The sequence below is a fragment of the Magallana gigas genome, chromosome 3 (genome assembly GCF_963853765.1).
Source record: "Magallana gigas chromosome 3, xbMagGiga1.1, whole genome shotgun sequence".
NCBI lineage: Eukaryota > Metazoa > Mollusca > Bivalvia > Ostreida > Ostreidae > Magallana > Magallana gigas.
The window spans coordinates 47,793,410-47,817,739 of NC_088855.1; the positions used below are offsets into that span (position 1 = coordinate 47,793,410).

At 33.4% G+C, this 24,330-nt stretch overlaps 1 protein-coding gene across 5 annotated transcripts; it reads right to left on the reverse strand.

The window, feature by feature from the left end:
• Positions 1 to 2,254: 2,254 nt before the first annotated feature.
• On the reverse strand, positions 2,255 to 24,276 carry LOC105332048 (ARF GTPase-activating protein GIT2). 5 transcript variants are annotated; one of them, XM_011434482.4, is made up of 21 exons: positions 24,105 to 24,275; positions 20,683 to 20,816; positions 18,283 to 18,395; positions 16,549 to 16,648; positions 16,322 to 16,408; positions 16,076 to 16,206; positions 15,804 to 15,898; positions 15,652 to 15,697; positions 15,434 to 15,485; positions 15,269 to 15,341; positions 15,042 to 15,139; positions 14,181 to 14,304; positions 9,598 to 9,767; positions 8,576 to 8,680; positions 8,236 to 8,331; positions 6,853 to 7,008; positions 6,297 to 6,527; positions 5,788 to 5,856; positions 5,345 to 5,559; positions 5,007 to 5,070; positions 2,255 to 4,458 (listed from the first exon to the last, which is right to left on the reverse strand). In XM_011434482.4, the coding sequence occupies exons 1-21, from the start codon at positions 24,160 to 24,162 to the stop codon at positions 4,261 to 4,263; spliced, it is 2,415 nt and encodes an 804-aa protein (XP_011432784.2). In that variant the 5' UTR covers positions 24,163 to 24,275; the 3' UTR covers positions 2,255 to 4,260. The 5 variants fall into 5 exon arrangements, with proteins under 5 accessions (XP_011432784.2, XP_011432793.2, XP_011432802.2 ...); XM_011434491.4 differs by lacking the exon at positions 8,236 to 8,331; XM_011434500.4 differs by lacking the exons at positions 8,236 to 8,331; positions 8,576 to 8,680 and adding an exon at positions 9,182 to 9,229 and having other exon boundaries at positions 24,105 to 24,274.
• Between the last annotated feature and the right edge of the window lie 54 nt (positions 24,277 to 24,330).

The window sequence follows — 24,330 nt, forward strand, 5'->3', positions numbered from 1 at the left end:
TTGAAATGCACATGTAAATATATTAGGCGTTCTAAACATCAAAGTGTGTGTGTGTGGGGGGGGGGGGGGGGGTTCTGCATGAGCTATAAATTTTAAATCTTAATTTTAAAAGTATTAAACAACATCTATTTCGAATTTCAATTTGCATATATGTAAACAGTTTACATATTCTAAGATGGCAGTTTTTATAATCAATTGTAATACCGGTAAAGCATTTTTAAGGTGGAATAACACATCATCACAAAATGGCTGACCACTGATCGAATCGTTTTATTAAAAGGATTTTATGGCTGAAACATATAACTTACTTAGCCGAGTGGATAAAGTGTCGGACTTGTGATCCGTACATCCCGAGTTCGAATCCCGTAGGGGCTTTTGTTGTTACTTATTGGAATAATTATTTTAGATATTCATTTTTATTCCCAAACTGCAAATTTTTCGCTTATTTGACATTTGTACAGTTTATTTATCATTATATCTTTCATTATCAAAAAATTTCATGTTAATTTGAGTAGCTTTTCCCAGGTGTGTTATTCCACCTTAACAAAAATGGACAATTTAAATTTTAAATAAATTTAAAAATAAGCTCAAATCGTTACAATCCCTCTTTAATAACACGATAGAATATTAATTAAGTAAGTATTATTGTGACCTAAAGTAATGTACTCCTAGAATGAAACATGGACATTTACATGAATAAACATTCCGTAGAACAATTTAAATACACAATCTGAAGAGTAAAAAATCTCAACTCGAGTAGTATTTGATGTCATTTAATTCACGGTCCTATTATAATAAACAGATATTTCTTTAATAGTTAGTCTGTGACATAAAACAAATACTTGTACAGTAGACCCTACATATACGGGTTCTATTCGGCGTCACTGAGCCCACTCTCGTCCTCCGCTCCCGCGGTGTTGTGTAGAGCGTAAGTTCGGACATGTCCTGTGTCATCGGACACGGCCAGAGTGTAGTTGTCTCTGTTGAACGACATTCCCTGAATTAATCGGCTCCCTGTATGCACCACCGTGTGGGAAAGTACCCCGTCTGTTATCTGCATTATAGTCCCAGAATCATACGCAACTAGAGCAGAATTATACACCTCAACCAAACTTCGCGGCTGGTCTACAGAGTTTTGAATCCAGCGAGGCGAGTGGTCGTACTTTGGAAAACAGTAGACACAGTTTTCAAACTGGTCAGACACCCAGAGTTCGTCTGTGTTGGTTCTAGGAAGTGTCCAGATTGGACATTTAGAATCCGGGAACAGGTTTGATACATCAATGGTTGCCACTTCATCAAATTCCACACTCAGAATCAGAATTTTTTTCTGCGATGGGTGAACATACCCCGTGATACAAACCTCGTCCCCGTTGGTGGCGATGCTTATGCCGCTGATATCAAGGCTAACTCGTGTCCACTCAGCGAGTATTGTCATCTGTTCGTCGTCAATTATTTCGAAGATGATCAGCGAGTCGGCACAGATAACAAGCACGTTGTTATTAAGAACGCACATGTCTCGCGGTTCATAGCTGTTGGTGACCTTATGGCATCCCACTAAAGAGTACTCCAGGTCGAAGACTTTGATGAAACAGTTGGCACGGTCAAGGACCACGATACGGCCGTTGGGGAGATGGTCAACTGCCCCCAGCTGGCAAACCACCTCATCCAGGGCCGACCGACACCCGAACTCCGTCAGGAAGGATGCCGTCCAAAGCTCAGCAGGTGCCCGCGGAGAGTTAGAGGCCATGGTCTCGCATTCTCGAGTCAGCCGAAACGAATGCTGCACATTCTAGAAACTGAAATTGACAGTAAAGTAAACCTTTAGCAATTAAAAAAAAATGGTATTATTGACTTTTTGCCAAAATCGATTACGTACACATACATGTATGTACTAGCGAAGCGTGTCTCGAAAGTTCGTTTTGTTTCACAGGCAAAGACACTGGAAAATGTAAATATCAATGTATATCCTTCTTTTTATTTAAAACAGATAAGTAGAATTTGCCCATGTTTAACAAATATTATTCAAAAAGTTTCCTCGATAGGGATACATATTAATAGAATAAGCCAGGGTGGTCTGCTAACTTCATGTACATATCAACCCGACTTGGATATTTTAAACACGATTTCCAATCCAAAATGTTGCATTTGTATATAGAAATTTCAAAACACACAAAAACAAAAACATGATATAGATTATAATTTAAATTTAAATATTTTCTCTATATTTTCACGAAAAATAAAACAACAAATCTACTTTAATTTATTTTCATTTATTGATATCCATGTTTATTGATAACCACAATCAATAATACAAAATAAAATAAGTCTACATTAATGACAACATGCATTACGACACGGTGGAAAACTTGTATCTCAAAGCTGGGGTAAAAATGTTAGTGAAGGTTCTTATTATTATGCTACAACTTTACATTTTCTACACTAGTTGTTCTACATTATATGGGACACTATGAAATTCTCCTTGAGTATTATTCAAGTCCAAGCACTTAGCTTTCTTTGCAAAATCGTCTGATTGTTAACTTTTAAACAAAGGGTACAAAATGAATAAATATCCAAAGCACAGATGGGTTGAATTCTCCCTTGTAAAGATGCAAGTCGCAAAAATTTGAAAATCTGATATTCCCAAAAATATTTACTACACAATCCAGCAAGAATTTCAAATATGATAAGTTAGGATACTAATCAAAGATTATTCTGTATAAAACTATTCATCCTCTCATTTTTCTTTTTAAAGCTTAGCTGCAAGTCTGTAGCTATTTAAAGCTATGCAGTAAGCCACTGCTACTGAGAAAATATTTAGGATATATAAAGTTGTTCATTTACAATGAGTGAATGATACAGAATTTGTCTTGACTTAAAAGAAAGTTTACAAATTTACCAAGGATGAAATGTATCAATATACATGCATGCAATAATATGATCGGATTCACTACCATTCAACATCCTGACATTCTGTTTGTGACTAAAATAAATACACACTGATAATGAAAATAATGAGATAATATGACTAGATTAATTCTGAGCTTCTTGCAAGATAGGCTCCATGACATAATTTCTTTTTATAAAAATCACAAACACTATGTCATCATTTGATTCACAATTCATACGATCAGTTTTGTTTTCTCATCTGATAATATAACAAACACTGATTACTGAAAGCGATGAGTCTCCTCTAGTTTTGTGTGAACTAGTCACTGAGTTGACATCCAGTCAGCTATGTGGATGTCCAGAGCTAGCTATGTGGATGACCAGAGAGCTAGCAATGTGGATATCTGGAGGCCTCCCTGTGCAATCTGCTTCTCCACTGAATAGTTGTGTGTTCCCTTGGATACTCTACACTAGCTATATCACAGTATACACATTAAACAAAAATATCATAATATCATGCAGTAACGACTTCAGTCTAATTCCTATATTAATGCTGATGATTAATATTTTGCTTTCATAATATTTTCCAATGTACAGGTAGTTTATTTTTCTGATATAGTATACATTATGTGCACATAGAGAAAAGCTTTGCATGCCTTTTCAGAGAAATTATTTCTTTCCAACGGAAAGTTATTTTATCGTATGCATGTGAACTATTCAATACACACATAAAAAAAAGGTGATAAAAACAAGGATAAAATAACCTAAAATTCTTTGACCAAATACAATCTTTTCACATAATGCCATTGATAATTTGAATAGCTATTATTTTCTTCTTTGTTTTTTAATGGGAAAATGCACAGACTGATGATGAATCCACTGACATAATACTGTTAGATTCCACCCACCCTTGTTCATTTTCTCTCCGTAAATTAGAAATTTTGGCAAAGACAAAACAAGGCACAGAGAACACTTATTGCAAATCTTTTTTCCTATTGCATCAGGTTATTACATGGCTTGCCTTCTGTTGCCTCATAAAGGCATTCTTACTTTGTACATAAGTATTTTCTTTGTTATGAGAACAAAAAGCATGATATTAAAGCAACAGCTGTTTCCCTTTAAAGCAAAGCATATTGGTTCCTAGTTTAGTATTTTATCAAAATAATGATTTTTCCCCATCAGAACAACACTGCACATAAAAATGCCAGCATTTCATATGAAACAACAAATAGAAGGGAGAAAATCAACTTTTGTAAGAAACTGACAAACAAAATACAGTGTACTATTTGGCACCAAATCAAATTTCCTGCTCCCCTTAGGGCCCCTGACAGTGTTTCCATCAGATCTTTCATTCAAGGCGTCTTTTGAACATTCTCACTGAAACAATGTAACAAGTTCTTTAGCAGCTCTTGCAATGTCAAAAGCACACTGCATCACTTGTTGAGTTTTAAATGGAAGATCAAGTTCGGGCTCGAGGTCACCCATGTTTGTGTCTTGGCATTCTTCTTGTAGCCGAGCAGCACTCGATGTTAAAGAGTTTAATGCATGGCGAACTGTGCTGATTCTGGAGTTCTGTAAAAAAAAGAACCCACAATCTATATTATATGAGCAGAACAAGTCCAAAAATATGGATACTATGCACAAAATAAAATCTATAATACACACATAAGTGCACAACAAAATATAGCATCAATTTATAAAATATAAACAAGGTACATCTACACACGAACAACACTATACATGTATGTACATGCAGAACTTCACATTCCAATCAGTGTTTTGTAACTCAAATTCAACTGAAAATAAAATAATTGAAATTTTAAAATATCTTGAAGTAAAACAATTTTGACAAACCTTGGCTTAGAAATTCTGTATGAATGATGATAAATGCATTTCTCAATGTTGAATTATTTGCAAAGAGACATATCAAACTCATGTACATTTACAGGTACATCCATAGATCTAATGTTAAGATCTACATATATATTGCTAAAATTCTCTACCCATCAGTCTCTATGTATATTGTGCTCTCAAAGCCTGTCCTACAAATGCTTCAAATCCTTGACTAAAAACAAAACAGAAAACTGCATACAGCACAAACAAAAAAATTAATGTTATACCTTTGGAAACAATGCTGCCATTTCTTTCACTGCCTCATAGATTTTGTCAGCACAATGTCCAAAGCTATATATAGAAAGGAAAGATGATGATCATATATTGATGTTACTATTATTGTAAAAATTGTTTTAAAAATATATAGATATATATGAATTACCTGTATATATATATAATCTCTACAAAGCATTTAAACTACAAGTACATTTGATTTAAATACTGAATGGCAATACAAGTAAAAAGTCACATCATGCTTGCCATGATGCTTTCCATGAACGCTTACAACCATGCACACTACAGCACTTGAACACAATACACAGCCCACACAGAAGCCCGGACTGACCTATCGTGCTTCCCGTCCTGACCAGATTTGTGGAGTTCCTGGATGTTCTTTGTGATCTTCTCCGTCTTCCTCATCACCTCCTCCTGACTGGGGAGTTCCTCGTCCAGGTGGACAGGCAGTGAGCTAGGACAGTCGTAGTGGGAGAGATCAGGGGGGTAGGCACACTGTATCTCCTCCGCCCCCGATCCTGAACTTGAAGATTGCACACGGTTTGACTGAAAATTAACAGAAGATGTATTGTATGAAAAATTAGTTTGGGAAATGAAAATTTATTTCTATAAAACTTAACTGTTAAAAAGTAAATACAATGTACCTTATTAAAAAAATTGTTATCATAACTGAATTGAAGCCTTTGTAATCTATATAACAACTAAAATTTGATGCAAGGGAGATAATTGCAATGAATATTACAAATTATGATCAAACAAAGTTTTGGTACTCACATCAGTTTCTTCTGATTTGTGGATATTGGACACAGAGTAAGCTGTGGGCAGTGAATCTTTGGATGGAGTCTACAGGAAGAATAGAAACATTAAATAAATTACCGGTACCTATATAATCATCACCAGTAAAATCAAAACCAGAATTAACTTTACACTTAAAAGACAAATTCACATTAAATTAAAGATAAACACCATAGCAAAGAATAAGGGAAGTGAAACATGATCTAATGTGAAGCTTGTAAAGTTTGGTTGAAATGGTTTGTACGTTAATATTTTTAGTACTAGGATTACATGTACCTGGTAAGTACACTGCAGAGACCACTCTTCTCTGCTGCACTTTTTAGTATATTTTGTTTTTTAGTCTTATGCCTATTTCATTTTTATTATTCATTAAATAAATATAATCTTTAGATATATATCATACAATATAGGAGGTTCACTTACAGCAAATTACATACTTTTATATATCAGGTTAATAAACACATTCATTTAGAAAGACTATTATTTACTTTGTTAGATAAACGCTGCTCCCGTTCTCGAGGCTCAAACATCGATTGTGGGCGTGTCCCAGAAGAGGGGCGTGTCCCTGATGATGGGCGTGTCCCTGACCTGGGGGTACCTGTCCGTCCACTGTCATCCCCACGGTCAGGGCTGTACCCATTGGGTAGTGTGGTTGGAGGACTCTGCTGGTGCTGGGCTTGTTTTCTTAGTATTGAAATCTCTTTTGTAAGAGTTTGCACCTATTATAAATGTATTATATCTTATGTTGAATACCATCTGACATGGACAATGTGTAGATTTATACACCAGCTGCTGTTTGTAACCACAAATTTAAAGTGGCTAGCTTAATGAGCAAAAAACAAGAAATTAGCTTGCATTGCTTGTCTATCTGATAAATAAATACAGAAGTCTATTCAATGAATACATGTATGTAAATCATATAACAGCCAGGCCGTTCTCACAGTTGAGAGGCACTGACCTTTATGTTATAATGATAGCCCATTGTCATCAAATGTTGACAGATCATTATATGAACCATACCAGGCACATTATGAGACCCCTTACCAGTTGTGTGAGGTCATCCCTCTCCTTCTGTAGGTCCTGATTTGTCTTCAGAATTTGTTGCATTCTGAACTCCATTGTGGACAGCTTCTTCTTCATCTGTAGGAATTCTTCTGTGGAGACTGGTCCCTCTACCATGGCTTCCGGAACAGTGGGGGGCTGGTAATCAGAACAGAGTAATAGATGAGAGGGGGCACAGAACCACCACAAACAATAGCAGATTGCAATAAGGAGGTGTGGAACACTCTATTTTTGTAATATATGGTACTCTCTTTTAAAATACATGATAAAATTGACTCCAACTTGATATTTTTTATCTTCAGTACACACATCAAAATGTCAATGTCCTATACCACCTCATAAACATTGGTCATAATTGAAACACAAGCATAAGTTTTTGTCTACAACTAAACAACAATCAGTGACGCATAAGCATGTTCTTGTGAACTGGGTCCCCTCTTTGATTAACTTTAATCTTTTTATATGGTACTGATTTGGATCATTTTTACATGCAACTGTATCATATTACAAAGTATTATCGAAGATTTTCAAACCATATTTATCAAATATACATGTAAACATATACAAGAATGATAGTGGTAGTTTAAATTCAAATACATTCTAAAGACATGCTGATTATATTTCATAGAAATGATCATAAATCAAAAAGGACAGTATTAACCAGTATTAGAAAATCCTATATGATGTAAATCAAAGATGAAATCAAATATATAATAAACTAAAATACTTTTATATACTAATGAAAAATGTGTGAATCTCTTATACTTCTTTTTTCATAATCAAGTATGTAGATTAAGATCAGTTAACACAAGAGCTGATGATATGGTTTACAATATATATTGTTATACTTTCATGTTAAATAATGAAATCTGATTGGTTAAGACGCAGTTAATAATATTTACTATTACCCTCAGCGTTAGCAACGCACTTGGCAACGGGTAACATTAAAAAATGTTACATGCGCGAAAATTATGCGCGTACGGTTCGCTGTAGAATTCACGTTATTCCTATATAAAAGCAGTAAAATTTTCTTAAAAATTTTAAAAAAGACATTCAGTATAACAAAATAAATAGTGCCTGTTTGGGAGGATAACAGTTGAAATTGACACCCCTTGAAAACCATTGTCAACCTCCGCTTCGCGTCGGTTGACAATGGTTTTCTCGGGGTGTCAATTTCAACTGTTACCCTCCCAAACAGGCACTATTTATATAATATCATGATGTATGATATAACATACAAAAAATGAATAAACTGTACAAAATAAGTTCTCAGGTAGAAGTCTATGTACACATTCTGGTATATGTACACAAGGTATAGATACACTGTCACAGTTAGGCAAGATATACCAGTAGACGTGAACTCACATGTGGTACTAGGCTAACCCTTCTATGTGACCTTATAAGGTCACCATATGACCTTAGATTTCCATAGGACCTAATCCTCTGACTCTTTCTAGGTATCTGGTATTATGAATGCAATAAACGATCATTTTAAATTGTTTTTTTTTTTTAATTTCTATAAAAGAAGTATTTATGAATCAAATAGTTTTTCACATTTTTTTTTCATTTATAAACCATAATTAATGATTAAAGACAATAGATTTATAAGAATGCTTGTTAAAAGGAACTTTGAAAATGAAAATATTAGATGAAAGGAGGTCAAACAAGTCAGAGTTCATAGGTCAAGGTTGGATCCAAAACTCACACATGGCGACCCTTGTTTGACAGGGTAAACATTTTCCTGTTTCAGATCACCTTCCGACCTGAGATTGCCTGCTGAATTTTGTCTCCTTGTGCTTTTCCTTGGAACCTGATTAGTGACATAGTGACCTCCAAATGATTTATTTATAAGCTATTGCCAAATGGTACTATACTGGTACTTAATTCACATAAGCCAACTAATAAAACATTGTTATCTACAATACATAATACAGAACATAATAAAATATCAAATCTAAAAACAGAAAGTGAGCTCAATCTTATTTGAATTTTCAATAAATGATTTATTTCAAACAATAATCTTATGATACCTGTATCAATAGTTAATCATATAAAGCATAACTGACCTTTTCTATACATGTAATGGTCTTATCAAATTGTACAAAAGGAATAGATTGAGTCTCTTTCAATGTGCACATGTAATCACTACCAAGTGAACTATCAAGCATTAAGTTGAGCCATACTACAGTTAGCATCTTTAATATATCTGAACAACTTTTCATCTGTTTATTCTATTTAGTTAGACTACAGTACAATTTAGCTAGATAGAATTGTGAGTGGTTATACAAACAATACAGCCCAAACATCTCACCTCCAGAATTATTGATTTTAATAAGGTGTCTGAATCATTATCTGGGTTCTAAAATAAAGCCAGAATAAAGTGTCAACAAAAAAGATATGTACTTTACCAACCCCCCACCAAAAATAAAAATACAATTACAGGTTCCTCAATATTGGTCAAAAGTTAGCAACAGCAACAGTGCATAAAATGACCTCTCATAAAAGATACAGTAGTGACGTCAGGGAAAAAAACATTGATTGGCGTTAATGGTGTAATTTTTAAAATTATGAAGAAAAAATGAATTGTATAAATCCCTGATTATGTCCGAAAAGGTTTGGTCCACTCCAAATAAAAATATTTCAACTACATTTTTTCAACATATTATTTTTTTTTTTTTTCTGGGGGGGGGGGGGGGGATAATAAAGCTCAATAATGTGTGTACTCACTGCTGGGGGCTGGGCAAGAGAGCTGTCTTTCATGCCAGCACTTTTGATGCTGAGGTTGTCAATGCTGCTGTAGTCCTCGTCTGATGCCACCTGGTCATAGATCGGCTCCTCATCACTCGCAATGCTGTTGAAGTTTGTTTTCCTTTGAACAACTTGACTGGGCAATTTGTCTACAAAATAATAAGAAAAACAAACTCCGTTTATAAATCTTATATATCTTGGAAATTATTATCCTACATACATGCACAAAGACAAAAAGGAAAGCATCTAGAAGAAAGATGACATATTCCGTTAGTTTAATTAAACTGATGCTCTTCAATGCCCAAAAATTTCCAAAACCATTAATAGAGTTCATGTAATTAAAGTGGTCATCTAACTTTGTAATCATAGAGACAATCAGAAAAAAAAAAACATCTTCATACAATTTCTTGTTTTGTGTCTTGTAACTGAATCAATAAAATTTCCACATATTTGATTTCACTATAATAACAATTTCTATGCAGCTTCAATTTATTTAAAAGTCACATTAAATTCATGCCCCAAAGTTTTTTTTATTGCAAAGTGTCTGTTACGTAAACGATGCATTTAACATCAGACACAAGAAGAGTCTGTTTGCTCAATCAGGCCCATCACCACATAGATGAAACCATGTGCAGTAATCTATAACATGATACTAATACAGTTAAAAATAGTCTCCTGTCTTCCGTTTTGTGAGCAATAGGTGCCAAAAGATGTCAAAACATAAAAACTTTAAAAAGTCTTATCTTCAAAAGTTGCATCATTACCTGCAAGAATGAATAGACTGGTACAAACACTTCTTAGAAATTCCTCTCTATAGAAGGCAAGAGTTCACAACAAGAGAAGTCAACCTAATTGTGTGCACATCCCATATAGTTCACACATATACACAAAATAAAGTGTCAACCCAGATGCATATATGAATTTCAACCAACAGTAAGGCTCCAAGAGGTTAGTGTTGTTTGTATAGGGACAGTTCTTCAACCCTAGATCAATGACCACGAAACCAGGGGCACCTGTCTGCCCGGCCTGATAACAGGACACAGACTTAACTCCATTCTACCTGTAAAACTGGGCGGAATCATTGAAATTTGAGATGGAGATTGAAAAAATAAACCTTTAAATTGCCCCTGTCATTGCAGAGCAAATTAAATCTTAAATCACTGGTAAAAGCAGTTTGTCAGTGTGTGGAGGATTTCAAGCGTAAAATGTGTCTGACCTCCAGAGATAACCTGACCCACTCGTCACAAACCCTGACTGCTTCCGATTAATCTGTGTAACCAAATACCACAGATCATCATTTGTGATCCAAATGCTTTCTTTGTGCTGTGATCTTTATGTATTGCACTGTTCGATGTCTGTAAGAGCAGACTCAGGCATACCTAGTAGGGCCAAATTCTGATGTGTTGGTGCCCTCTGTCTGACAAGACCTTGGATTTATTGAGATGTATGAGATAAGACCATTAAACCTGTCTATTTCATAATATGTTACACAAATATTCAACCCAAGATGCAATACAGCTTATCCAAGGTGAATAGGTAAAAAATACACTACAAATTCCAAGGTCACAGATGCAGACGAATCCAGTAAACACCGTTAATACTTCCAAGGTCTGTCCCTGGTGATTTTTTATACATGTATCTACAACAGGTGCTTAAATTAATATGCATAGAAATGCTCACTTTAGACTCCCCTCCAATATTTATACATACATCACCTGACATCAACCCCCCCCCCCCCTTTCAACTTCTTTTTCAAATTAAAAAGGGTTTATTATATGATTCAGAAAATCTCTACTTACCCCTTAATTAGTTAAGAATTATTCATTAAGGATTGAGTTTACTTTATATGGATGACCAAGTTTTCAAAAAGTGAACATCAAATACGAGTGGATGAAGCTTCTTGTTATGCCAGACCATTCAATGCCTCCCATTATAAACAATATATAATTCAATACACATAATTCATAATATCAAACAATAAAAATTTTGATTTTCATCATTTTGCCTTAAGCTAAAAATATTTGATGTAGAGTTCAGTTCCTTTTTCCTCATTGAAATATTTTGATTTTATATGAGGGTTGTTTGGAAATTATTGAGACATTTAATCTTACTTCCTTGAGAAAAAAGATAAACCACTAAAATTTCACTTAAATGTTAATCAGGATACCATTCATTAATGTGAAAATTTTCCAGTCATCATTAGACCATTTCTGGTAAGCTGACAAACTTCCTTACATCCAGTGACCCGGCGCAACCCCAATCTCTTCACATCATTTTAACATGTTTCCTAGCTCCTATTTTTTATACGCTTTACAATTTAACAAACAGAAATATTCCTCTTTCTCATCTATTTTGTTTTAACTTTAAGATATAAACATTAACATACATGTATCTTCTCCTTTCTTGATTTTTTTGGTGAAAAAATTAAGTCATTTCTACCCAAAAGTTAAATTTCTGTGAAAGGTCTGTTAAAGATATTCTGTACATATTCTTGGCCTGTAAAGGTATTCTTCCGCGTTTCCTACAAATTTGATGTGTATTCGCTGCGCCGCCTTGACGTCAAAATTCAATAAACCATCGTGGTCAGATTGTCTATTGCTTGGTAATTATATTTGTAGTATCTCTGTATTTCAACTCAAACACTAGTGAAACATGCCCACAAGTTAGTCACAATAGCAAAATAAACATACATTATTTGATTTCCTTTACTATTAATTGTTGGTCCACCAACACTTAGTAACTATTTCTGAAAGTTTATTTATCTCCGAGTTTATGCCTGAGCTGGGTACCCCGACCTCCGACTTGTTAACAAAATATTCAATATTTTTTAATATTGCTTTGTTTCATTATTTGTTTACTTTTCTTCAATGTCATTAATACCCCACACTCCCCCATTATATATTTACTTAACAATGCTACACAAAATCAATGGCAGGGTACAAATTTATCAATAATACACAAAATACTTTAATAAAGGGGCATAGCTCTCCAAAAATTATCACATCAAAACTTCTTGAAAATATGAGCATCTATATTTGTCTTTCAATCTTTCATAACAACAAAATTCTAAATTCAAAAAGGCCGAAATTTCCAGGAAAAAAGAAATTTATTTTATGGTACATGTAATATGCATATCTACATGTTATGTCCCACTCATTGTGTCTTAGAAACCTGCGATGATTTACAAAATTCTGGGTAGAGGTTTAAAAAAGTTGCTTTGACAAAGTAGATTGACGATGTTCTATGTGGCCAAATTTTTAGGTTTAAACAGGCCAAAATTCCCACAAAATAAAGGAATCAATATGATAATATTTACATCTTCACATTGTGTCCTAATCAATAATATCTTTCTGTGTCCGACAGTAAATCACTTTCTACTTAATCCCACTCAATACCTTACACACAGGATTTGTGCAGCTATTGAGCTATTATTGATGATGCCTTGGTATTTAATAAACAATAAATTAACAAAAATTTACTTAACATTAAATACTTCCTTACTCATGCAAGTAAATTTTGAATTAACTGTATGTTATTCTGTACATACATCAATTTGAGCTCATATACACTAAGCACATTTTTTAATAAAGCATTATGGATATTTCTTTTCATCATCTAGTTTCTGTAAAGTGTAAGACCTCCTTCTTGTTGCGACCTGTAGAATGACTACGCATTGAATATGTTTTAACTAATTGTTTCTTGGACAAAAACAAATTCTAAATAAATTCTTCAAATCCTTAGAAATGTTTATTAACTCTAAAATATCCAAAAATAATTTGTTCATATCAAAGATTTGAATTTTTTTGAAAGCTTTCTATCTCACACTATCAAAGACAGATGATTACTTTGGCTCACCGGAGAATAATCATGACTAATCTGTCAGGAAGTGGGTTAAAACCTCTACTTCACCATGTAAAAAATTGACAATTTAACACTTTTTACAATATATATTTACAACTGCACTGGATAAACAGGCTACATATATATAGCTTTGTTAAAAAAATAAATATACATGTAATAGTTGATTTATTTTGATTTCAATTTATATTATAAGTATGAAGAACATGCTTGGGATGAAAGCAGTACTTCAGCTGATTGAGGAACAGAGAAATGAAAAAACCTTACCAAAACTAAAGAGAGAGATATCAAACCAACTCCTAAACTCCCTTAATATCCTTTTGATATCTATTTCATTTTCAATATGGATTAAGGGCCATTTAACCCAAAGAAAAATCTTAAAAAGGACAATAAGTGCAGATGATAAAAAAATCACATTTACTTATCGGTACTCAAGTAGGGAGAATGCATGTGAATTAAGTTTTTTGATAACATTATCTTAGTCTAATTTATTGTTCATGATACTTCAACTGATTGCAAAATTTACAAACACTGCAGATTAAAGTATTGCTATTTATATCAAGAAGAAGATCTACAACTGAAATACCAGTAAGTAATGGCCCATGCAAGTCAATGGTACACGCAAAGAACAATAACTCTATCAAACAAACTAAACACTTCACTGATTATTACCAAACTGTCATAACAATTCAAAATCTCCCTACCTGGTTCTTTGGGAGTCTGAACAGGGGACATCACTCCTGTTTGTCTTCTTTTTGCGTCATTTAAAATGTCTATAATTAATGTGGCAAACTCCCTTGCATTGAATCTGGCAAGCTTCTGACGGCCCTGTAATGTAAGACAAATCAGAAATTAAGCTCACTTCAATTAAATTTCATTCAATATATCAAAATGTTTAGCAGTTTTAACAAAATTTAATATTCACAACATAGAGATGACTGTGGTTTAATCAGGGAAAAGAAAATCTGAACACCAGGAAATATAGTATCCGGAGCACACAAGTAAAACATATCGATAATAACTTAAAGGGGCATCGTCATGATTTTGGGCAAGAATTTTTTTTCTGATTTTAATGTTAACAATGCTTCAGTAATGCATTTTTGATAGGAAACCAAAATTTGAGTGTCATTTGTTGAGTTATAGGCAAGTTACAGAGCTTACAATTCTTTGCTGTGTAAACAAAGCTTTTGCTTAAATTTTGAATGTTGAAGTGAAAATTCAAATTTTAGACTTAAAATGAATATGTTAAACGTTAGGAACTGTTTTTTTATGCTTAAAATTAATAAAAAGAGAGACAAATCAGCTTGAAAATTATTTTTTACTGGTGTATTGAACCTATGAAAAAAAAAACAGGGCATGGGCCTTGTTTACATGACAAAGAATTCTGAGCTCTATATCCAAAATTCATTTGATCATTAGAAATGAATTTCTAAAGCATTGTAAATAATAAAAAGAGAAAAACAGAATTTGACCAAAATTGTGACCATGCCCCTTTATCCTAAAATAGAGAATTGCAGAAAAAGAGAAAAAAATGGATATAATATGTGAGGAAAAAATGTTCATACCTGATTGCGTGTGGCTGAAAAATCTGGGTTGAGGGGAAGAAAAGGCACCCCCTGCCGATCACTGACTAAAGCCTTGTTGTCATGAGTTTGTAACCAATCTGTTCAAAGAAACAAGTAGGCTTTATGCATGAAAAAGAAATACTTTACACTAACATATTCACTAAAGTTGAACAGTCAATCTAAAACCAAGCACTTTTGTTTTTGCTAAAGTGAGTAGTATTACTTACGCTCATCATTTTCTCTTCTGTCAACCTCATCATACACATCCATGGCAAGCTCTTCAAATAAGTGATTTGGAAGCTGAAAATGCAAAGGTAATCATTTTAACACTTCCAAAACTGATTACATGATGGTTGATGACATGAAAAGAAATAAGATGGCCAAACACTTACTGCTTGCAGCTTTTTCTTTGCCTGCTTAGCTAGCTCTGACATGTCTAGAGAACTGTAAACAAGAAAATTTATATAAAAGACATTCACTTTAACTGTCAAAACTCTTACTTTACTCGTTAATGACTAGGACAATATTATCTCAACACATTTTCTAGTTTTTTTTAACACATGTGTATTTATCTGACATTTTCTACCTAGTCATGCATTAAAATAAGTACCTATCTGCCATCTCCGGTATTTTGAAATGAATGCCTGTCCTATGATCTGAAAAGTAATCACAAAATTTCACAATGAGTGAACAGAGTATGTTTTTAAAATTTTTCGCTTTCTAGCAATTCTGTAAAAAAGCTCCGAATTCATTTCCTCTTACCAGGTTTTCGTTGACAAAGATAAAATGCCAGTCTATCTGTCAGCTCGTACTGACACTCAACAAGTCTGTCCGCCAAATCCATATGATCTTCAGCTCTGTCAATTTGGAAAACTCAGTGATCATCAAATTTTACCATAGTCATTAATGTGTAATTATTATCAACAGGAACATATGCATTTTTGCATACTTCATGTAGGAATTCTAAACATAACTCTAACATATATTAAAAGCTATCTATCCAACACTCTGATAAGGGGGGTAACTCCTCTTACTTTGCATGGTCGATGGGTGTTTTCCCATTGGAGTCGTATGCCCCTGGGTCAGCACCATACACTACCAACAGTTCCACTTGTAATGGTTGACCACTCTGGGCTGCTACATGCAAAGGACAATTTCCTTTCTCCTAAAAAAAAAAAAAAACAACAAATAAATCATTTCAGAAAATTACTCGAAAAGTTCAAATAAAAGGGAATTGAACATAAAAAGCATGAAAGGGTGTATTTGTAGAATTCACTTACAGGGTGAAAGTAATTTGGATCCGCTCCTTTAGACAGAAGGCGTAAGCATGTCTCTAAATTGTTGGTTCTAACACTTGAGTGTAATTGCTGAATAATTTAGATATAAATGATCACACATACTGATAATAAATTCAAATCTTGAACATTAGGATCATTTTTCATGGAAACTAAATATATTAATACAATGTCAAGAAAAAAGATTTGAAGTACTCATTATTCTACAATACCTTGCTCAAATCATCAATGGAATTGAGTTCACCATCTTTCTGCTTGTTAACAAACTGTAAGAACTGGTACTTTGATCTGATGAATTCTGTTTTTACTGGACTGAAAGAAAAAGATTTTTTAAATTTTAAAGCTAAAAAGAGAAGCTTTTTATTATTTAACACAGTGGCAGTATAGCTGTAGCTCCCTGTCTGAAAAATTTCGGATGGAAGACATGGAAGTTACAGTTCAATTTGTGTTATAAAGTTGCAATTTGCACGAAAAATTGCACTGGTTTTTGACTGATTAACCTTATTTCCATACAAATTCTGTAGAAAATGCTATTACCATTCATTTCTTCAGGCAATCTTCTACTGATGTCACTTTACTTGATCTTAATTATGCTAACCGACCTCAGAAAATGAAGTTATGTTTAATTCACGTGCAGATCAAGACATACCATTTTGACATGTAAACAAACTTCACTTTACCGTGTGGATGGTGGTGTTAAAAGAATATCAGAGGCAAGTTAAGTGACGACATCTGTAGTAAAATGTCAGAGAAATTTTTTTTTTGAATCAAATAATTGTAAAGAATGCATTCAGAAATAAAATTAATCAGTCCAAAACCAGCTCAAATTCATATGGAACTGTAGCTCACAGGTCACTTATACAAATCTTTTTAGAACAGGTGCTACAGACCTGCAGCTAGTGGCCATAGTGCTTTTAATTATTGACATCTCTTTCAAACACAGACCTAGCACACAGTTCCTAGAAGCTCCTAATTTTGGTAAATACAGTTGATTTTTAATAATCGTCAATACCCTATTTAACACAAATTTTGAACATATGATGTGTAAGAAATTGTGAATTCAGGTTTGCTAGAAAATTTAAATATTTCTACAACACCATCAATTACCATTAACCAAAAAATCTTTCAAGACCTCATGCTTCCCCTCTCTCTCTCCTCTCTCTCTCTCCTCTCTCTCTCTCTTATAAAAGCTTTGAGACATTTTGTACATCTGCAGTTTGAAATTTGCATTTTTCCTGTGTATGTTGTTTACTATATTCCCAAATCAAAGGCTTATTATATGCTGTTGATTTTCCATGTATTAGGGAAGTCAGTGAACAATATGATATTTGTTCTTGTAAATTTCATACATCCTTAACATTATTTTTTATATTTATTTTTTCCTTCTAGAGATTGACCTGCCTACATTATTTTCCTCTTCCCAGAATTTTCGTGGTTTCAATAAAGGTCTTTAAAGTGAAAATAAATTTATAACAGTAGCTTTGGAATTAACTAACACAATCTATATCCCTGTGCATATTTGGATATAACAGTTGCATACTGTTACAGGGAAGTTTACATGAAAATAATGAATGCTACCCAGACTGGTATTATCTAAGCTAAGTTTCAATTTAGCATGAGGTGGTGTTGAAATTAACATTTGATGAACTGTAAATGGGTCATATGCAACACAAGATTTTCCCCAAAGAAATAATGATTAAAACAATGTTTATCACTATTCCTCGATAAACCTTATCATAACTTTATCACACTGCCTTGCATGTAAGCCATTTGATATAAATTTTATCATGTTTCAAAGTGAGTGTAATCATGCTCCTATGTGTTTTGGTTATGGGTGTGTAGTTCTGAGTGCACAGGATGTCCTTGAGTTGGATGTGGTTCCTGATTTCTACTTCAGCATGCGGAATGCCTGTCCCTGAGCAAGCCGTTTCAATAGTTTTACTTACTGGACTTGATCTCTGGGACTGGGTTTTTTCTTGCCATGCTTGCTCTGTGAGGGGTCTAGCAGAGAATGCTCCCAAATACTGTTGGCTCCATGGTTAGCTAAATGCTGCACCATCTGTAAAAGACAAACAAGTCTGCTTTAAACACTTAAATGAAAACAAATGTTACAGTGTTTCTGAGGGTGTCTTTTCCTGCATGCTTATTACCCTTGAAAAGTAATCCATTGATTCGATAGGCCATGTGGTTCTTACTAAATAATTATAAATCCAATTCTATCATTGCATATGTATGGACAATGTTTATTTAACTCTATCTATATTTTATTAAGGGATTTAAAATTGCATAATACTCTCAGATATATTCCAATCAGTTAAAAATTTGAAAGGATAAAGTGAATGAAAGGAAAAGCAATCTACATGTTCTTTAGTCATACTTGAATGAGAAACCAACTAAATGAAACTTTGCTAAAATTTTACACCAGAAAGATAAGTTTATTTATTTAAATATGTGTACTATACATGTATGCTATAATCATTATCTCTAAACATGCATTATTATAATCCTCTGAAGTAATATCCAGGGTTCAAAGCCATTTTTCACTCAAGGAGGTTTCACCAAACTCTCAACAACTGCTAATTAATTTACCCGGTAGTTATTGGCTTTCATGATGCTAGTTAAATAACAAATTCTAAATACAAGTACATACATTTCCAATGGAGATAGAAATGCAAAGGACTAACGGTAAATACATATATAATATGGGCCTAATTAGGCCGCCTAAAACGAACATCACCAATTAAATCTAATTCTAATTCTTCCCTTCCTTTATGTCCTTAATACAGAATATACATTCTAAGTTTTTTTATAATTTTCATTTTGATCCCAATGCCCACAATTTTGTAATATGACATCATAAAGTTAACCTTTTCCCACCACTTTTGCATTTTTAGCATAAACGGATTGTTTTCAAGCAGTTTTCCTTTCAGAAAACAGTGAGTGATTGCTTGAACAAACAAAATATTTTCAAAAAAAGATGTATCTATCCAAGACTTATTAGTGGAAAATTTGTTCTTGTTCACAGCGTTGCTCTGCAAATCGTATATTTTCCATTCAAAAAACAATAGGAAAAATGTCAATTTCGGACAAATTTTGATTTAAGTACAAAAATACTGTCACTTCTGAAGTCACATACTGCCATTGAGTGCAAATAAATAAGTGAAAAACATATATTATATCAAATGTCCTCAAAATATGCCCTGAAGCACTTTCAATAATTACAAATCATGGGGCCATGTTAGGCCCATATCATAGTAACAGTCCTTTATAAATTTTCATTTTTCTCAAAACTGCTGTGTAACTGAGTCTTTATGTAATATTAACTATCTGCAAATAAGTATCAATGCTTCATATCAACAATTCTAAATTCCAATCACTGGCACTCTTGTTTTTATCAAATAATTAATGCAGTGTGTCAAAATCTGCTTTTACATGAATTTAAATATACAAAAAAGACTGTAGCTGCCACCTGATTGACCTGAATGAGTTGAGTCACTGTTTGGGTTAAGTTTCCCTTCAGATTCCAGGGTAAATGACTCAATGATTGTACTCGAGGCACTGTAACAAGAGCTGTAACAAGATATGAGGGGACAGAGGCAGGCTCAATTTGTGATATACCTAAATACTCTATTAGTACAGTAGCTTTTTTCTAACATCTAAACAAATAATTTTCAGATCATGGTCATAGTGAACCACAAAATCACTTTCAAAAGGTGACATATTTATCCCTTGTAAATGGTAATACATGTACTAGTAACTCAACAATCTTAAATTGAGTAACTTTGCACACCTTTTCTAAGAATTTTTAAAATTCTTGCCAAACATATTATTTGACTTTTAGAATTTAATTTCTAACACATGGCTATATCTAACTTTAAAAAGTACCTAAAATTGGGCACCTTAAAAGCTTTTCATGAATCCAGTACTGGTAACTTAATATCTGAAGTTAACTGCAAATCTTCAATCAATCTTGTTACCAGTATAATTCATTTGATAAATCTAACCTACAAGTTCAACTTTGTATTCCATGTATTCTAAAAAAAAAAAAAAACCCCAGAATTCTAAGTCTGAGGGATTTGAATTAACATTACATATTAACGATTGGGATTCCCTTGAATTCTTTTTGAGCAGAGTGAGGTACTGCAGTAATTGTGTACAAGGAACTTACCAGATAACAAAGAAGAGTTTCACCTACTGTTTATGAATGGCCAAATGGTACTTGTAAGTGAAAGATGTACAACGTGTACATCTGACCAAGTCTGGGTGATGGTCACTCTGAGTCAACAAACAGGGATATGCTCTAACAATCTCAGGTGACTAAGTTACTGTTATACAATGTTACTTACAGCTAACAGTGTGGGACTCCATTGTCCCTTGGTCAGTGATTTGACCTGAGAAATGTGGCGACCCAGACTTCGATGGACACTGCAGCACTCATCACAGATTAGGACACCCCGGTTGATGGAGGCCCATGTGGGATCTACAAAATTAAAATCAGACTCATATACATGTATATAATAATGAAATGACACTGTCATCTGCAAGAAGCAGATATTTCTTCACATTGGGGGTTTTCTTTGGAGGTGGAGTGAGGGAGGTGTAGGTGGGAGGGATGCTGGTGGGGTTGTTTTAAATCTTATTAAGAATATTTGTAGCAGGCTTGGCAGTTTTAAAACTTTTAATCTATATCAATCAATCAAAGTTGTCTTTCCCATAATCCTTAATTATAATCATGTACTCTAGCTGGGTTAGAGCAATTAAATATATATATATGGTTAACAATTTTTATTAAGCATTCACAAAGTTATCTTTCCTATATCTGATACATGTACATCAATTTTGTAAGTGGTTTTGAATACATGAAATTCATTTCATATGCGGCAATTATTCAAACTTGTTTCCTTAAATGCCATACTGATATATTTTGGCTAAAATTAATGTAATTGATTTATCTAATACACATATCAATCATATCTGATATATGTATGTAACAATATGTATGAAACCCATGGAATAACGATTAAAAAGGATGTTAACATGTAAGGTAGTTGCATGGATCCTTATATACAGCATCTGATTAAACCACTAGTATGTCTATGAGTCTTGTACATAAGCACCTTTACTATTGTCTGTAATATACATTATGACATCAATGACCACACTACAGACACAATCAACATCTTATCTCCTTCTACAAAACATAGCCTTACAAATGCAATATATATATAACACCACATTTATCACTATTTATCAGAAGACCCTTCTGTTTGAATAATTAATCAACCTTAGCCCCAGTAATTCATAGATGAGCAATCTTTGTGCTAATCTATCATGACCTAATTAAAACTTTCTCATCACATAGTAGAGCTCAACTTTGAGATACAACTTTTAAAAGAGCAAAAAATCTGCCACTTCAAAGAACTTTTAATTCAACATCTACAACTGCAGCTTGAGGAGAAACAATAGAGTATTTGTAATTTTTACAGTTGTAAATCCATCTCTGTCTTTCCCCGATTCCTGCAATCTCTGGCAGAGATTTTACTTTGAGAGCAATCTTAATCTGATGGAACACAAGTAGGTTCCCTGTCAAACATAAAGATGGAGATAAAAAGATCAGATAAAATCTCCCTCCCTGGGCCTCCCTCCTTCCTACATAAAAAATTCTGCCTAGTGCCTTCTCTCCCATTCAAAATATCTGCAAAACCAGAACAGTAGCAAGGCAAAGGAGAGAAGATTAAAAATATATCTCCCCAACAACTTGTTATACAGCTGCTGTGAGAGTTAGACTGCTAGCAGATGCAGGAAGGCTAATGGGCAACAAGTTCTGAAGCAGTCAATAACTACTGAGGGGATTAATGAGCATGTAGCTATCTAAGGTGACTCAATTGTTTCCACCAGTAATTAGTGGAAGTGTTGGCATGGATTAATAGGGAAAATAATTCACCACCGTCATTATATCAGTACTTCTTTTGAAACAGTCTTCAGTCTCATAGGCATCTTGGAAATTAACGGTATATCAAAGTCATAATTAATTTAACAATCTTTGAGTTTGGGGCTTTTTCTTTTTTCCCTGCATCCAAAGAAAGTTAGATAGAATCTTTGAACCCAGTGTATAACAATATATATATATATATATATATATATATATATATATATATATATATAAAAAAAACAGGAAGTAGATGCTTATTAAGAATTGAATAGCATATGTCTGCTTCTATTATAATGAGAATATACTTCCTAAGTGGGTACATTACTTCATTTTTCTCCTTCAAGTACAGTCAAGACAATTCATGATTTTTTCTGATTTAAGTGGGAAGATTGGAGAACATCTTCCTATGATTAATCCACTACGTGTGTTCCTAATATAAAACACCCAAGTACTTATTTCAAACATTTATATCCTTTTTTGTCTGTGAACAAGAGTTGCATAAAAGTGAAGCATGGGGGAAATTATGAGGAAATAAACTGTTTTATAATCATGCAGAGACATCACTGCTCCATAGGAAGCATCCAGTGTTATCACATACTTCCTGAATCACTTGCAAAATTTATTTATATGACTTGAATTTAAATAACTTACAACAAACTGGTCAATGAACTAGCCATACAATTCAGGATAAACAGGAAAAGGAGATATACACATGATCCTTAGTGCAATGTATCGTATGAACTGCGGTAAACTGTCCGTACTCCCTTTACTAAAATTTGTTTGCATAGATAATGAAAAAACTACTAATTTTACTTTTCTCAAAATAGGCTCAAAACTTGATGCTTTAAAGAAAATTTACATGTAATTGCTTTCTTTTTGATAACTTAATAATTAGCTGACATTTAAAAATACAGTAACTGAATGTGTCTGTAAGTCAAATTCATTGTAGGGTTGAAATTCTGAATAAATTTATTTTATTACTTATTTCAGCATAATCCTTGTCTAAATCAACCATACATATCTTTATTGTTGACAAACCCAAGTGAAAAAATATAATAAAAATTCACTACCTTTGTTGAAGTAATTTTTTAATTCATTAAGAAATCACAATTTCTATAAGCCAAAACTCAATAATGAGTTATTGCACTGTTTTCTGCTCAGTTTCAGCATCATATATCTTTACTGTGTTTAACATTAACACAACTGTGAAAAATAAATTTATAATCTTCAACATTTATTTTTTCCTAAGTGAAACACTGCAACTATGTTGTGGAATATTAACATGATTAAGCTTCAAATATTTGTTGATTCACAATAGAAAACTTTTATATTATGGGAATTTAATGTCTTTAATATATCCTAGGTGAAATACATAACTGAAAAAATATACACTATAGATAAAACCATGAATACCTTAATAAATTGTTATGTGGTCATCATGGTCATGTCTATTGGTAACAACAATGGGGAATAAATGTTTTCCTTTTACAAATGGAAATTTCATAAATCTTGAAATGAATAAGTTTCATTGTCCAGAATACTAGTACATATAATCCATACATGTACATATATATAAAAGACAACAGTTCTTTGTTTAAGGTATTAGTTTAAGGTCAAGTTCTGTTTTTATCATCAATATATGATATTTCATATTATTGCATATAGTGGGTTTTTAACAATGCAGCAAGCTGAAAAACTATTCAACAAGTACACCACTACAAGTCTATAAACGGTTTGTTTGTATGCTTGACAAATGTAACAATAAAGTAAATCATAAATGATTCATAACGTTACACGGATGTATCAGGCCCCCAGTCTCCCCATCAAATTACTTACCTGGGGCAGTACAGTCGGCGCACACCTCAGACGCCGCCCTTACTTTTGTCCTGGACATGAGGACCTACAAGGGTACCATTTACAGCCTCGTATTCAGCATAAAATCTCCGAAAGGTACCCTCCCAATTTTTCCACAACACAGAAGAAATATGAAGTAGGGTATTATGTTTCAATGGTAGTTTCGAACTATTATTTCCGTTTTTACTTATGAATATTTAAAGAAAAC

Bases quoted from the DNA above. Each gene is read 5' to 3' on its own strand.
- LOC105332048 (XM_011434482.4), bottom strand. From the start codon at position 24,162: ATGTCCAGGACAAAAGTAAGGGCGGCGTCTGAGGTGTGCGCCGACTGT. The intron at 7,009-8,235 runs GTGAGTTCACGT...TCTGATTACCAG, and splicing joins GGGTTAGCCTAGTACCACAT to CCCCCCACTGTTCCGGAAGC. The intron at 6,528-6,852 runs GTAAGGGGTCTC...CATTTATAATAG, and splicing joins GGGATGACCTCACACAACTG to GTGCAAACTCTTACAAAAGA.